This window comes from Clytia hemisphaerica, unplaced genomic scaffold (genome assembly GCF_902728285.1).
Source record: "Clytia hemisphaerica strain Z4C2 unplaced genomic scaffold, Clytia hemisphaerica genome assembly, whole genome shotgun sequence".
Classification (NCBI taxonomy): Eukaryota; Metazoa; Cnidaria; class Hydrozoa; order Leptothecata; family Clytiidae; genus Clytia; species Clytia hemisphaerica.
Genome location: NW_027103533.1, coordinates 288,552 through 306,168, shown reverse-complemented (window position 1 = coordinate 306,168; position 17,617 = coordinate 288,552). Strand labels below are relative to the sequence as shown.

The 17,617-nt window shown below is 35.0% G+C and overlaps 1 protein-coding gene across 1 annotated transcript; it reads left to right on the top strand.

The window, feature by feature from the left end:
- The first annotated feature begins 5,765 nt into the window (after positions 1-5,765).
- Positions 5,766-6,545, top strand: LOC136799837 (uncharacterized). The gene has a single exon (XM_067056541.1). It carries the CDS (start codon positions 5,766-5,768, stop codon positions 6,543-6,545), a length of 780 nt encoding a protein of 259 aa, XP_066912642.1.
- Positions 6,546-17,617: the final 11,072 nt, after the last annotated feature.

Below are 17,617 nucleotides of genomic sequence, written 5' to 3'. Positions count from 1 at the left end.
TTTTCTCATCAAACAGAAACGATGTTTCAAGTGCTTGAAAATAGGACATGATAGTAAAAGTTGTAGATCGATGCGCAGTTGTTATCATTGTCGAAAAAATCATCATAGCAGTATTTGTAAAACCTTCAAGAAAGAGGAAGGTACGCCAGAAGATACTCAGTCGAATTTAGCAAGCAGTTCGTGTACCGTTTTGCTACAGACAGCCAAAGCCAAAATCGAAAATGTCGAGAAAAATCGTTCGTCCGAAAGTAGAATTTTCTTTGACCCTGGTAGTCAGTTGAGTTATGTTACACCCACATTGAGTCGAAAGCTGAATCTAAAGCAAATTGGAAAAAAGGAACTTCGTATCAAATCGTTCGGAAACAACAAAACCGTCAAAACCTTACCCTTGGTCGAATTTAACGTGAAAACTTCGAAAGGACAGGTTCCTGTACACGCCTACGTATCCGAAATCAGTCAACCCGTTTCGAGACAGAAAACAGTCGAATGTCAAAAACGTTTTGAACATTTGAAAGGGTTAAAACCGGCAGATCCAAATCATGAAAAAGCCATCGATATTGATATTTTGATTGGCTCAAACTTTTATTGGAATTTTATACACACTGAAGGTGCTGTTACTGGCAAGTCTGGCCAGCCCATTGCTTTGAGTTCGTCGTTGGGATACGTTTTGAGTGGTCCTGCTGATTTAAAAGAAAAGATTTCGTCCGGAATTTTTTTCTCACATGTTTTGAAAGCCGTCATTAGTGAAAATGATCGATTATCTGAAACCGTTGATAAGTTCTGGGACTTGGAGAGTCTTGGGATAAGACAACAACATCATCGTTGCTTACTGTTGGGTCAAGAACATTGAAACTTCGAGAAAACAAGATAGATATATTAAGAATTTAATCTCCCAGACATTGATTGGGCATCCAATAGTATAGCTGATCACCAATATCCCAAGAAACTAAATGAAGCATACCTTGAATTATTTGATAAAGGTAACCTTGTGCAACTTGTTGATTTCACAACAAGGGAAAACGCTACTCTTGATATTCTCCTGACTAATCGTCCAACATTCCTTGAAAATTGTGAGCAGTTGGCTGGCTTTGGTGATCATGACACAGCAATTCTAACTGACATCATCTGTCATCCACAAAAGATCAAACCTGTCCAAAGAAAGGTATTTGTATGGAAAAGAGCTGACATTGCTTCCCTCCGCAAAGATATTACTGACAACCTTGCCAAGATTACCTCAATGGAAACTGTGGAAACACCAATCAATGAACTCTGGGAAAATTTCAGATTAATCCTTGACAATGCTCGAGATAAACATGTCCCATCAAAGTCCACATCTACCAGATATAGCCAGCCCTGGTTTAACACCGATTGCAAAAGAGCAGTTAAAAAGAAAAAGAGGCGTTATCGTGTGTACAAGAGGACCAAGCTTGAAAAAGACCGAGAGAAATATAAATCCGCTGAAAAGGAAGCTAGAACCAAATGCAAAGAGGCATATAACAACTACATCAAAGAAAACATTCTTGATAGTGATGGTGATTCAAAAAAGTTATTTGCCTTTATTAAATCTAAAAAGTCAGATGTCATTGGAGTCAGTCCCTTATTAGATGAAGGTATTATCCACACTAACGATAAAGATAATGCTGAAATTCTTAATAAACAGTTTACTAGTGTTTTTTCAGTTGATGACGGAACTACCCCAGAAGTTAATGGACCAAAAAGCGCTGCAATCATGCAGATCCACATCACCAAAAATGGTCTTCTCAAACTTCTCAACGATCTCAACCCATCCAAAGCCAGTGGTCCTGACGGTGTTTCGGCAAGAATCTTAAAAGAATGTGCCAATGAAGTAGCCGACGCCCTCATCTTAATCTTTTCAGCCTCGATGAAACAAGGCAAAATCCCTGATGAATGGAGGAAAGCAACCATTTCTCCTCTCTACAAAGGGGGTAACAAAAACAGAGCTAAGGCAGAAAACTACCGTCCAATCAGCCTCACTTCAACTACTTGTAAGGTTTTGGAGCACATAGTTCACAGCCATGTAATAAACCACTTGGAAAGTGAGAAAGTTCTCATTGAATCACAGCATGGCTTTAGAAAGCGCAGATCCTGTGAGACACAACTTCTGCAAACTGTACATAAACTTGCTAAAAGTATGAATGATAAAGAACAAGTTGATAGTGTATTGCTTGACTTTAGTAAGGCTTTTGATAAGGTGGTTCATAGAAAACTCATGATAAAGCTAAGACACTACGGTGTCTGTGGAAACATTCATGACTGGATATCAGACTTCCTTTCTAATCGCACCCAAACCGTCGTCGTCAGAGGAGCTACATCTAGCTGTAAAGCTGTGACATCAGGTGTTCCACAAGGTACTGTTCTGGGCCCACTGCTTTTCTTAGTATACATCAACGATATGCCCCATGTAACAAGCTCTAAACTTGCACTTTTTGCAGATGATTCTTATCTGTATCGCCCAATATCAACCAGTGCTGATGCAGAGGAGCTACAAAAAGACCTATCCAATCTAACAAAATGGGGAAAACGATTGGCAGATGGAATTCCACCCAGACAAATGTAAGATCCTAACCGTCACTAACAAAAGACTCACTGTTGTAGAATCCTACAACATACACAATATCAACCTTGAACTGGTAGAGAAGGCTAAATACCTAGGAGTCACTCTAACTAAACGTCTTACTTGGAACTCTCACATTAATAATGTATGTGCAAAAGCCAACGCTGTTCGATTCTTCCTGCAAAGAAACCTTGTTAAAAGCAACTCCGAAACTCGCTTAAAGTGTTACAAAATCTTTATTCGCCCAATCTTAGAATATGCAAGCACAGTTTGGGACCCTTCCAATAATAATGCTCTACGAGATAAAATCGAAATGTTCAACGAAAAATCGCTGCGATGGATTTATAACTCCTGGGATTATGATGTCAGCCCCACATTACTAAGAATCAAATCTAAATTAAAGTCACTTGAGGATCGTAGGTCAATTGCCAAACTAAAGATGTTGCATTCCATTTATCACAGGACGAAAGAAATAGATCCAGAAAATATCCCAAAACGTCAACGCTGCTCTACCTTACGATTCATCCAACCACACGGCAGAATACAAGTATATAGCTCATCATTCTTTCCAAGTTCAATTTGCTTATGGAACCGTCTACCTGATGATATTGTAAATACTGTAGAATGTGATAAATTTGAAGAGAAATTATTATTCCTAAATTTTAACGAATTTTAAGAGTTACTTTATAGCCAAATTTAGGTCTTTTTCTTTCTTGTTTGAAATACTTTTAGTTTTTCTCGCCATGCATCGTTCTGTGCGTCTCTATTCTAATCCTTATTCTTTAGTCATAAATCTTAATCCTCTGATTTTTAGAACGAAGTTTTTACTAATACCAAGTTGTATATTTTTTTATAAATATATATTTTATTTTATACCTTTTTCATATTTTTTCATATAATCTATACTTATTTATAGTATGCCTATAACAATTCATATCTTTAGTTAAATCCCGAGAAATCACATTCAGCTTCAATATACTACTAGACTTCTCGAATCTGCCTAAATCTAGCTCTTTTTTATCTTAGTCTTTTGATTTTAGACTTTTTAATTATTGAATAAAGCATATTTTACGGCTAGTTCGAAACACGGGTCACGGGTCACGGGTCCGGGTCACGGGGCACGGGTTACGGGTCACGGGTCACGGGGCACGGGGTGACGGGGCAGCTCAGATCAAAGTAATTCAAACAGAAAATGTTTTAAAAACACTAAAAATTATCAAAAAAATGAATTTTAAGGTATTTTATCCACGTATGACTATTTAAAACGCTAAAACCTAACCACGTGCTTTCCACGTGCTTTCGAAGTTTGCGTCGTGTATAATGCAGACCAGAAAACACCGCAACATATTACATACATATAATAAGCTTATATTATCAATAATACACTTTTAGTGTTATATGCATGTTATATGTTATACGTAAGTAATATACATATTACAATTCCCATCGCCTGAAAAGCGAGCTTTCTCAAGAAAATGATAGTACGGCTATTGTTAAATCATATCTCATTATATCCCCTCTATCACCTTGAGTATGAATATAATTTTAATGGATAATAACGTAGAAATGATGGTATTTTATAAATGTGTCAATATTTTCCACCTACCATTATGAACTTTTAATAAAAATGACGTAATTATACTCATATCTCTAAAACCACTATCTTGCAGCATTTAATCGTTTTAAAACATGTCAATCTATATCCAGTCACATGATTAGCATCCTATTGAGTATGACAAAACATTTTGTTGTAAATTGGTTCAGAGGCCTTATATTTCATGATTTTGACAATATTTTTGTCATTCAATATCATTTTGTCAAAATTTGTGGGTGACATATTATTTAAAAATTTTCATGATAATACTATTAGTATATAATTGTTTCAGACATACTATACTAGTAGTATTAGTACTATTATATGTGTTGTGTAGTACGTGTTATGAATTATACGTCATGATATCGTTATATTTTTTCCGGTCTGTAAATTGTATGCCCCGTGACCCGTGACCCGTAACCCGTACCCCGTGCCCCGTAACCCGTGACCCGTGACCCGTGTTTCGAACTAGCCGCATATTTTATTTATTTTATTTATTATTCATTTACTACTTTTTATTCAATTTAATATTGTTATTTTTTTTTTTTTTTTTTTTTTTTTTTTTTTTTTTTTGAATTGTACACTATAGTTGTTTTATAATCTGTAAATTACTTAATATTTTTTCATTTATTTATTTTTTGTTCCATTAGCGAAAATAACTTGTAAAAAGTTCATGCTAATAAAGAAATAGAAATAGAAATAGAAAAAGAATATTTCTGATGAGATTAGACGAAATTTTGAATCTCTCTCGATTGAACTGAAATTAGTTGCTACAAAGCAAAATCCTTCGGACATTGCGTCCCGGGGGTCTAAGCCAGCACGTCTAGCTGGTTGTAAATTATGGTTTTATGGTCCTGAGTTTCTAATTATGCCTGAATCTCAGTGGCCTCATTTGAAAGTCGGTGACAAATTTTCTGAGGTCCCTGATCCTCTAACTATACCTGAGAAGACGGGAACAAACCTCAAACCTTTAAGTGATGGTGTCAACAAGGGTCCTAATCTTCTAAATATACCTGAGGAGAAGGATACCCTTTCATTCAATATTAGTGATGGGACTGAGTGGATAACTATACCTGAAGCTCAGTCCAACCTTGGTGAAATTATTGACGTTCAAAGATTTCGGTCTTTTGAACAATTGTTACGTGTTACTGGGTATGTCTTCAAATTTGTGGAGAACATACGTTGTTGGAAAAATAAAAACAAGAAACAAATAAATAAGAAACAAATAAACAAACAGAATATTTTGAATGCTGATGATTTGCTATCAGCCAAGAAGAAATGGTTATTAGATGCCCAAAGAGGTATTCCAGACGAAATGAAGAAAAATCTTTTCCTTGGAGGGGAAGTGTACAGATGGAAGGGAAGATTGAACAATGCTCCAATTCCCTTTGACGCAAAGCATCCAATATGGTTACCTACGAACAGTCCACTTGTTGATTTGTTGATCAAGCAAGCCCACGACAAGGTAATGCATAATGGCCAACGTGAAACTTGGTATGGATTTCATTGATCACATGTCAAGCCAGTCGGGTTGTATATCTAGACATTGCTACAGACTACAGTGGAGAGTCGTGCATTGAAGTATTAAGGAGATTTATGAATCGCAGAGGAATCCCAGAAGAAATCTTTTCAGACAAAGGTTCAACGTTCACTGCAGAGAACGTACAAAACTTTGTTACAAATTGTCAAATTCGATGGAAGTTTAGCCTCGAGAAAGCACCTTGGTTTAATGGGTTTACAGAAAAACTTGTGAAATCCGCGAAAACGTGTTTGAATAAAGCTTTGAACAACAAAACGCTGAAGTACGATGAATTTCTTTCGTTATTGATTGAAATTGAACGAACAATCAACAACCGTCCTTTAACCTTCATCTATGACGAATTGACAGAAGAACCTCTCACCCCGAATCATTTATCATACGGTAAACGTCTCGGACGTACCACAAATACAACAAACGACAACAGTGACAGTTTTGAGTTGTCAGAAAACACGAAGCAAGCAGTTGAACACTTTTGGAAACGTTGGAAAACAGAATACTTACTCGAGTTGAGAGAAACACACAAGAAACTTGCACGAAAGAACTCAAGCGAAATGATCAACGAGAATGATATCGTTTTAATCAATGAGGAAAATGTTAAACGTAATGATTGGAGGAAAGGTAGAGTGAGTAAATTGTTACGAGGAAGAGATGGTAAAGTTCGCGGAGCCGAACTCGTCGTTGTAAACAAATACGGTAACGGAATTCTCCGAAGACCTATCAATAAACTATTTCCGTTTGAGTATCATCACTCACGAGTAAGTGATGACAAGAACAATCAAGAAGTGAAAATCAAATTCATCGACGAACGCGACCTCCCCTCGTGCGTGGGAGTGTGATATTTTTATTGTATTATATTGTTTTAGGTCATCGAGACTAATCGAGGCCTATTTAGTGCTTTTGTTAATTTTGTTTATTACAGTCCTCTAAAGAAAGCCATTGAGACAACACGTAAAATATTTCAATTAGGGAGTGAAAGTGCTTTAAAAGGGTTTTCATACCTTGTGAATGGATTTTGTCTACCATTTTTAATCCAAGTCTACCATTTTGAATCCCGTAACATTGGAAACACTCTAAATAGGAAATAAAAAAAAATGACAGACTTTCTTTTTTCTTCCAAAAATTGACGTCAAATAAAAAATTTGCACTTGTAAAAAATTAGAAGTGGGAAAAAAGTCTGAAGTTGAAGACACGCTCTGGAAAACTGGTTAAAAATTTACTTGTTGTTTAAATGTTCAAAATTATATTTTTAATTCAACGTTCTTTTCTTTTCAATTCGCATTACCCAAGCATTGCAGATTCTAGATTTGGATGGAATTAATCTTGACCCAGAGAAATGTGATGGAATAGAGAAAGTGCTTCTCTGATTACCCGAAGTGTTCTGATCGTGTCTATTGAAGGGACAAGCTGGAGTTTTTACAAGCTCTTATTTGATTTGGAGGGTCGTTAAGATGTAATAAAAGAATCTTATTACTTTTTCTAAAGAACGCGTCATCTCTATCAATTTAAATGACCAATTAGTGAAGTATCTTGTAAAAACTGCAGCTCATCCCCTATTGAAAACTCCTTTGTTTTAGCTTTAATTTGGTCGTTACAAAAGTTCAGAAAAAAACGGCTCGCCATGCGAAGAGGGCTCGTTTCTATATGCTGTGTTTATAAAAGTGTTTTTATGTTTTTCGTTTTTGATCCATTACTTTTTAAACTTTCAGTATCCAGTAACAAATTTTACACTAACTTGCAGCCAATTCGATTGACTTCAAAATATGCCATTCTTGCCCCGATTGCTAATTCTTTTGCATTCGATTGACAAAAATTTGAAAAATGTGGCAAAATTTGAGTGCCATAAATGCCAAATAAAAAAGATGTGGTGAATCTGGCATTCTTGGCATTTTTGGAACATACCTCCATACGTCTCCATACAAAACGTTCTTTTCGCTCCAATTTTGCCACTTTTGCCGAAGAGTTAAAAAAATAGAAGACCTTCCAATGCTAAAGCAAAACAATGCCGATCGGCAATTTGATTGGTTAAAAAATCGTTCGCTTTACAAACACCGACAAAAAAGTGCTGACTAAGAATCACAAAATGGAAATCATAATGGCGCCGTAGCGATGTACAAATTTTCAAATTTGACTTAAAAGGGCTTTCAATACCTTGTAAATGGATTTTTGTCAAGCTTTTCTACCATTTTTAATCCAAGTCTACCATTTTGAATCACGTAACGTTGGAAATACTCTAAAATAGAATTTCTTTTTCCTTCCAAAATGTTTGATTGGTGGATGTGGTTAATCAATATTCTTGCATAAGCCTTATATTAGGATAGACAGGAACTAAGGGCCGTGCTAGCGTTTTTGAAATTATATCAGATATATCAATCTGACAAGAAGCTCTCTGGTAGGCTTTTATACTCTGCGTGGCATGTCCAATATTGCCGTTTTCAGTTTAACTTGATCGAATTCACAATGTTTATGCTTGGTTAATGCGAAACCTTTTTCTCTCATCGAGCCTTTGAAATCTTTTAATTGCGAAAAACCCATATAGACTTGGTCGAATTCAAAATTTCTTTAATTTTTTACGATTTGATATTTCAAAATCGACATTTTCTCCATCGTTAGGTTATTTTATCCTCAAGAGATAACATGGTGCATCATTGCATCTAAAAAGTGGAAACACTCTAAAATAGAAAATTAAAAAAAAAAAGTAACGGAATCTTTTTTCTTCCAAAAATTGACGTCAAATAAGTAATAGTTATCGGACAGTTGCGAGTACAATATGAGAAATATTTTACGAGTTCGGAGATCTTCCGTAAAATATTATACGTAAAATATATACGGAAAATCCGGAACGAGTGAAATATTTCAATATTGTACGAGCAAATGTCTGATAACTGGTTATCGGTGACCTAAAAAATGCACTTTTTATGTGAGAAAAAAGCGTTGGGCACTTTTGTAGCAAAGTGACGTTAGATTGCTGCTAATGCTACAATGCAACAACATCTTTTCGTCAATTTATATTTTGTACATGTAAAATACAAGATATATTGTACTCTTTTTAACCAATCAGATTGCAGATATTTTTTGGATCGCCGATAAGGATGCACACCATTTAGCCAAAATAGCGAAACAGAGGGTTTAGCGAACGCATTGATCCATTTAAAAGTTTACCTAAACAGACGATCAAAGCCAATAGTCTTTTTTTTGTGTTTTCTTCGTTCGCTAAACCGAAAATTTAGCCAACAGTCGGCACCATTTGATTATTTGTTTTGCTAAACCATTATTCTTACCAAGCACTACACCTTGTTTACGCTAGTTCACTAATCGCATGCGTACATAAGCCCTAAGCTTTATTGTTTTTTTTCAGCTAGGCTACCATTTTAAAATTCGTTGCTATGACTTCAGGTATTTAAATTCAAAATGGTAGCGGAGTAGTATAAGATCCTAGAAACCGAATTAGCAATGCAAGAGCTTCTTTGTTTATGTAAACAAATCCAAACCATTTGCAGTTTAGCGAAACGGATCGAGTTTTTTTGTTTTGAACATTAAAAGCTATGCAAGCTAAAAAATTTCCACTAGTAAAAAATTAGGATTTGGAAAAAAAGTCTGAAGTTGAAGACCTGCTCTGGAAAACTGGTCAAAAGTGTACTCGTTGCTTAAATTTTCAACATTATATTTGTAAGTCAACGTTCTTTTCTTTTGAATTCGCATTACCCAAGCATAGTAGATTCTAGATTTGGATGGAATTAACCTTGACCGGTGGATACGCATGCGTGAAAAGTAAAAAGCTGTTCAAAAACTCAGGACAACGAGAGATTAGACGAGGATATATCAGGAAAATCGAAAAATGCTTGAATGTTTGATTGATGGTCATGCTTAATCAAAGTTTACCAACTATGGGCAGCACGAGTACAACTTCGAGGGCTACTATACACTAAGATGCAGACCCATTAGAATACAAGCACAGAATCTGCATTTGGTTTGAGTTGACCTGCTGATCAAACCGTTTTACTCAATCTTTTGTCAAATAGGGGATCTAAAAAATAGACTCTTGTACCAGGTCTACAGGATTGATGTGATAGTGTACCCTTGTGTCACAGACCCGGTGAATCCCCCACCCCGGTGGAAAAATAGGCCAAAAAATCGTCCCCGGTGGATAAAATATCCTACAATTTCAACCCACCCACGAAATTGCTCTATGATTTTATCCCCATTGAAAACTGAATGTAAAAAATTGCACTCCAAAACCATCCCCACTGGAATTTTCGAGGTGGAAACAATAGATTTTCTATCCCCATTGGCATAGAAATAAATTTTCATCCCCGGAGTGAAAAAGTTTTACCGGGGCACTGAGACAGGGGTGTGATAGTGTACCACAAATGCATCATCCCGGACCCCATACCCACTGAAAAAAAATTGCTTAAAAAGTATATGTGATGATAAAAGAAATAGATTAGCCATCTCCGTTAGCTTTGCTCCTTCGATTTATCCCTCCTTGCTAAAAAATTCTCGACGGTTCATTGAGAGAGATGGTAAAAAAAAGCAGGTAAAATAACAATAAATGAATATTCCTTGATGTTTGAACAAAGATTCAATCATGAAAGAAACCACTTTTGCCGCCTGGTATGGAATCAAACTGGATGAAGCTGATCTATCAAAAGCTAGATATTATCCATGTGAGTCAAGCAAACAAATTAAAAATAATTTCTGCACAGTTGAAACTAAATTTGAATCTTTTCCACCTTCAATCAGGGCATTTGGATGTAGAATTAGAACTTATTTCAAAGCATGTATTCCCGAAACTGATTCAATCAAGGCTTAATCAAGTTTAAGCATTGAAGCAGACGCTTTGATACCTTTGATTGTCTTTTACTTGCACTGAGTAAGTTTTCATACTTTCTCAAGTTACCAATCTAATACAAAGCCAGTTTTCTACGCTAGAAACAAAACTAACAGCTAAGATAGAAGAGACGTTGAATAACAAGACTCCAAAAATTCAAACCACAACAGAACCAAGAAAGAAAAGTTTTGCTGAAGCGACTAAAAACAAGAATCGCAAAATTGCGACTAAATATTTCCTTAAAAATGAAGGTCATTATTGACATGTATAAAAAAGCACACATAATAAAACACCCCCGTGTCACAGACCCGCTGGGCACCCCCACCCGCTGAAAAAAAAGTCCAAAATTTTGTCCCCGCTGAGAAAAACAGGCTAAATTTGCCTCCGGGGAATCCCCACTGAAAACCTTTAATTTTTCTAGATCCCCACTAAGTAGCTCTTCAAAATTTTTATTTCCCCGCCGGTCCCCACTGAAACTTGAAGATTTTGAGAAAACCCCGCTACCCGCCTATGCTCAAAAACATCAACAGAATTTATGCAAAACTTTAGTTTGAAAACTTATGTTAAAAAACTGCTAACTGCTATTCTATCTTTGATTAACACTTAACTGATAACCTTTATCTTTAAGACTGACTGTTCATTGTCAAGCAACTTCATCCAGCCAGCCAATTTTTTTTAACATCCAATTTAGATTGTCTACCATATTTGTTTTGATTTTGAAATACCTTTAAATATATATTTTGCACGCTCGCAAGCTAAGCGAAACAAACTGACAGATTTCTTTACCTAAGTAGTACGCGCTCAGCTAGGCTAGAAAATCCCGATTTTTTGTTATGAACAGGCCTGTCTAGAATGTGAGACACGAAAAACTGTTTACAGTGGTTTTTAAACCTTTGTGCTCTTCATGCAGTTTTATGGAGTTTTGATGATTAAAATGGGTTGAAAATAGACTTCTGTTGACCCTGAGAATAATGGATTTTTATCAGTGTCAGTTTGATGTTTTGTAAACTGTTGTGAATGATGAAAAGGAAGACAGAGAGAAAACAAACTTGGAAAACTTTGCAAGAAGCTGAGTCCTGTGCTGAGAGGGACATGCTTGTCTGGATTTATTTCTACCTCAAGAAAAAAGAACAGTCGTAAGACGAAATTTATACAAGGGAGAGAATGAATATTGTCATTGTAGAAACTCAAAAATTATGGGAATGATCTGCTTTGAATCTTGTTGTGAGGAATTTTTGGAGGATTTTATTTTGTCAGTATAGACTTAAACTCGTATATATCAAGATTACGGGATTGCGAGTACGGGCCTATTTTACTATCGTTTTGAGTGGTTTCATTTTTGATTTCAACCCAACATCTTAGCAACGGGGTGCTCGCCCATAGTTACAGGGGTTTGTGCAAAAAACTAAACATAGAAAATTTTCCAAATCCCTCATTTCGATTAATGAAAAATTAAACTTTTCGATGTTTTATTTTTTTGCACCTATTCTTCAAAAAGAAAATATTTAAGATTTTAATTTCTTCTTTTATTCAATGATTTTTACAGCACTTTTTTGACAGTCGAACTCTCAAATCAAATTCCCGCTTTCTTCTGTAAATTGAAGATGAGAAAAAACCTAAGCCACAGATCACGGATTGAAACAAATATATGAAGGGTGAGATTTTATAGCCACCAGTTGTGCAAGGCACTGAGAGGCCAGGGGTACCAAAAAGATGGGCTGTTTGAAATGCGGCAACCTCATTGGTGGAAATTTGATAAACAGCTGCGAAGGAGCGCTGGGAAAAAAATCAGTTTAAGAGACCACTTTCGTTTTTGTTGCAGATTTCCATATAAACTTCTCTCAGTGATTACTTGTCGATGTACATGTACACATGTGTTGTGTCAACTTGTCAGCATTGTATTGTTGTAAAGGAAAAGATAAAAGAGGTAAGCCTAAGCCTAGTTTCTAATCCTGATATCGGAGTTTAAGTTTAGACTGTTTGTCCATCATGATACAGCATGACCCATGGCCTGCAAAATACAACAGCAGCAGAAGCATATGATAGGCTATCTAGTGACCAACAAAGACAAAATTGTTGAATTGATTGCATATGATACTGAACTTGTCAAATAGTTCCGATATCAAAGAGATGAATGTGATTTTTGTTATCAAAATTATGAATCGGTCAATGATATTGATAATTTGACGTGCTTCTTCCCAAACTCAGAGCTCAAACACCAAACGACATTTCTTGAACTAACTTGGGAATATGTTTTAAATTCATTTTTGATGGATTATATTCCTGTTCCTCTATCATCCTGACATGCATATTCATGATATTCATGACGTAATCTTTTATACGGAAGCACCCGAGATAACCCGAAACTAGTGGCAAAATAACAAAAGACTAGTGGCAAATTTTGCCACCAGTTCCGGATCATTTTGTGTCCGTATAAAAGATTACATCATGAATATCATGAATACACAAATTAAAGAAACCCAAGCTATGATTTAAAATAAGTACCAAGAATTCATTTGCTTCACTGAGAAATGTTTTTCATTTTTTTTGGAATTATTGTGAATTATTTTATGTTTTGGCTGGTGTCTCTTGGAATTTTAAATGAAAGTGACATAAGGAGAAATGAATGTAGAGGCATTATATTACTGTTTTTCTAGTTTTTACATTTTATTTCATATTTGATTTTGTTGAAAAATGTCCATAAGCTTCATTAAAGAAGCTTGATAATAGATTTTTATTTTTCAAAACAAATGAATAACTTTTTTTTTCTCTCACAGAGGTTTTGATATGGGCAGGTCTAAAACGCCTAATACCTACTACTTAATACTTACTACCTAATACTTAATACTGACTACCTAATCCGTTTGGATACTTTACAGACCAGAACTTCCAGGCCCTGGCTCTCCTTCGCCTGTTCGAAATTTATATTCTAAGAAAATTAGTTTCGTGGAATGTGTTATCTAAAAGAATATTTTAATATTAAAGTAAATATTTGAAAGCAAAAGGTTATTATATTTATCTAGTTTTTCTTCCTTTTACTGCTCTCTATATTATGACTTTGATTTAATTTCAAGTTGTCTTCTGACCTTTGAGGGAGTAACATCTCTCCTAGCTAAGTTTTCAACTCTATGCGGACAAACGAAAGTGCGGACAAACGATTAAGCGGACATACGAAAAGTGCGGAAAATCTTTCTTTTTTTACGGTTCTGGTTTCAGTCCTACTGCATAAAGCCGGCCGGTTTGGTTTCAGTTCTACTGCAAAAAACCAAACGTTTCTTGTTGTTTATACATTTTACGAAAATTAATTTTACAAAACGCGTTAATCACTTCAGTGTGAAAGCGGAAAAAATATACCAATACTTTTATAATATATCACTTTACAATACAAAAAAATTTTTTTTTTCCAAACGCGTTAATCACTTCAGTGTGAAAGCGGATCATATACCATAATCTTGATACAAAAGAGGTTTTTAAAGTTTTTAATCGTTGATAGAGGGGCTTCGGCCCCGAAGTACATTGGGCCTAGTGTACTTCTTGTTCCTGTTTGCTAATTTGAAATACCTCTGTCTGTTTAGTAATCTCTTCTTTTAATTATCTTATCTTCTCTGACACTTACGTCACTACACTATGTCAAATAGTACCAAAAGAGGTCCTCCATCTCCTCTTGATGATGTAAGTCACAACATTGAAGACTTAAAAGCTGATTTTAACTCTCAGAAGAAACAAAAAGTCCACTTTGGCATTTCCAGAATTATTAAACCACGTTCTCGTTCTAACTCACAATCCTCTACTACTTCTAACTCTGAAAATTCTGACTTGTCTTCCTCCTCCAAATTAAAATCTCTCGAAAATAACCGCTCTTCTTCTAAATTAAAATCTTCTGAAAATAATCCTTCTTCTTCAAAATTAAATCCTTCCATAATTAAACCTCAAGAAACACACTCTGATGAAGTAATGTTAGAAACAGGCTTTGAGACCAAAAGAACACCTAGAAATCCTTTCATCCAAGAAACACCCAAAAAGAAAAAGATAAAAGTAATACTCCATGATCATTCGTTTAATAAACCATATAATTTAGAAGACTTAAACTCTCACATTAGTAATTTTTCCTTCCTTTCTGCTACTGAAGCACACACAAAATCCTCTACTTTAATATGTGAGATTGACGTCACTGAAATCGAATTCCTCCTTGATAAAGACAATTGGAGTGAAAAAATAAACACTTTATCGATAGATAAAAAATCTAATCTTCTTGATAGTTTTTGTATTAATAAATTAGCCATGGAATCAGAAGCTGGCCCCCCTATTTCTCTCCAATTAGTCTTTGACCATCTGGAATATCATGTGAAAAAAGTATATAATCTTAGAAGAGAAGGTAATCTTGTTGTTTTTGAGGTCCTAAAAGGAGACATAGAAGAAGAATTTCCACTCACCATCAAAGCCAATAACAAAATAACCAAACACTTCGTTAGAAAATTTGATCCCATTGATAATTACATCATTCAATGTAAAAAGTGTCTAAAGTTTGGCCATGTACAATCCACCTGTAAACAAAAAAACTCCTTGTGTAGCTGGTGTGGAAAAGAAGATTGTAGGAAAAAATGTAATCAGAAAAAGTGTGTCAATTGTGAGAAAAACCATTCATCATTTTATAGAGGCTGCTCCGTTTACAAGAGACTAGTAGAAAAAGCCACCATCACACGACAAGACAGACAAAGATCCACCAAAATTTCTGCCATTAACAATTCTGTCAAAGAAGTTAAAAGTTCGTATTCCCAACTAGAAAAATCTTATGCACAGGTTGCAAACTTTGGTAAAGAATCTGAATCTTTGAAAACAAGTGTCAATAGTTGTACAGAAGGTATGGGTTTAGTCAAATCCCAAGTAACAGAATTAGCCACTCTTCTGGAAAAAATTACAGTCAACACAGTAACTATCTTTACAAAATTTTCAGCTCTCGAGAAAAGTGTCACGAAAGTAAATAATGTAATAAACTCCATATCCACACGTCTAGAAAAAGTTGAAAACCAAAATAAAGTCATATTTGAGCACATAGAAGATATAAAAGACAATTATGTCACCAAAGAAAACCTTTCATCTGAACTCTCCTCCGAAATCCTATCTCTTTCCCAAAAATCTGTAAACTTTGAATCTTTCTCTTTAATCCTCTTTGAAATTTGCTACGCCATCGAACAACAGAAAATGACAACTCACCTAGATATCTGTTTCCATCTTCAATCCATCCTAAAAAGACATAACAGCAACTTCAGTAAAGAAACTTTCATGCAGTCAATAGAAGAACTAGAAACAACCTCTCTATTACTACAAGAATCCCCGACTATTTCTTCTCTGCCATAATGATGACTCTAAAAATAATTCAATTAAACCTCAATGGATATAAATCTAAAAAACAAGATCTGAAAACTCTTTTAACCGAGGAAACACCTGACATTGTCTGTCTTAATGAGACAAAATTAATAAAGAAGGAAAACATCAACATTAAAGGATACACGTCCATAATGAACAACAGAAGGGACAGAAGGACCTTAAGATCCTATGGAGGGGGTACAGCAATTTTACTAAGAGAAGACATAGCTCATGACCACATAAGGAAATTCCAAATAGGGAAGCATGAAATACTACTAATTAAAATCTTCCCAGACTCTCAAAACATGCAAAAATTTTTCAATCTTTGCTGTTGTTACTTTCCACCTACTTTCACTGCTAATCCAGAAACCTTAAAACTTCTCTTCCTTCCTAATTCAATAATCGTTGGAGACCTAAATTCCAAACACCACTCTTGGGGCAGCCTTAAAACAAACTCTAGAGGTACAAACTTTAGAGAGCTATTCGATAATAATGATTTCGAGACATACATGATGCCACCAAACTACAAAACCAAGAAAGGTGAATTTAAAGAAGTTATCCAACAAATAATTACTTCTCCAGACAGATTCTTCCAAATTAATGACATTACTTCCTTAAAATCCATCGGCTCTGACCATTTACCTGTTTCTTTCTCTTTCTTTGATCCTTCTGCTCCTAAAAAATCTAAATTTGTAAAATTATATCATAAATTAAACATGGACACAGCATCCAGAATTATAAATCAATTCTCTTGTGAGAAAGTCTTTGGTACTAAGAAAGTAGAAGAAAAAACTAATAAATTAATGAATATTCTCCAAGAAATTGATAAGCATATCCCATTTAAGAACATACCAAACAAAAACCAGGGAATGTCCATGGAATGCAGAAAATTAATCAAAGAAAGAAGAAGTACCATCAACCTGCTAAGAAAATACAAAAACAACAACTTTCTCAGAAACAGGAAAACAGAATTAAACAGGCAAATCAAAAATGAAATCCAAAAGAGCAACGATAAGAGATTTAATTTAATTAAAAAGAGGATGAATGAAAGGGAAACAACCAAAAAGACATGGAGTTATATCAAAACCATTTTAGACGGTGAGAAAGTAAACACCCAACACAAAGAACAAACCTTTACTAAAGACGACGGTTCCAAAATTAAAAACAAGCAAGATATTGCAGATGCCTTTAAGGAAAGACAAGAAAATATCTTTCAACCCAATCTATCAAATGATAGAAGACATAAGTACGTTGTAGACCACTGGTTCGAAAACACCCAATTCCACAGAAGAGAACGACATTCAATTTACCACATGCTAGACCCATTATTAACCAGGCACGAAATAGATGAACAAATAACAGATCAAGAAGTAGCTAATGTTCTTAAAAGCCTCAAATCCCACAAAGCACCAGGTCATGATGCCATACAAAATAAACTTCTTTCCACACTTTCTCCTATTCTTATATCACCACTATCTTCTCTTTTTAATGACTGGTTAAATAATTCCATTTTTCCAGATACATTAAAAATAGCCAAAATCACAATGATTCCTAAAGTAAAAAACTCCAAGAAAATTTCCGACCATAGACCTATAAGCCTTTTGCCTGCCATAGGTAAACTTTTTGAAAAAATCTTGGCTAATAGAATTAATTGTTGGGCTGAGGAAAATAACATTATAAATAAGGAACAATCTGGCTTCAGAAATAAAAGAA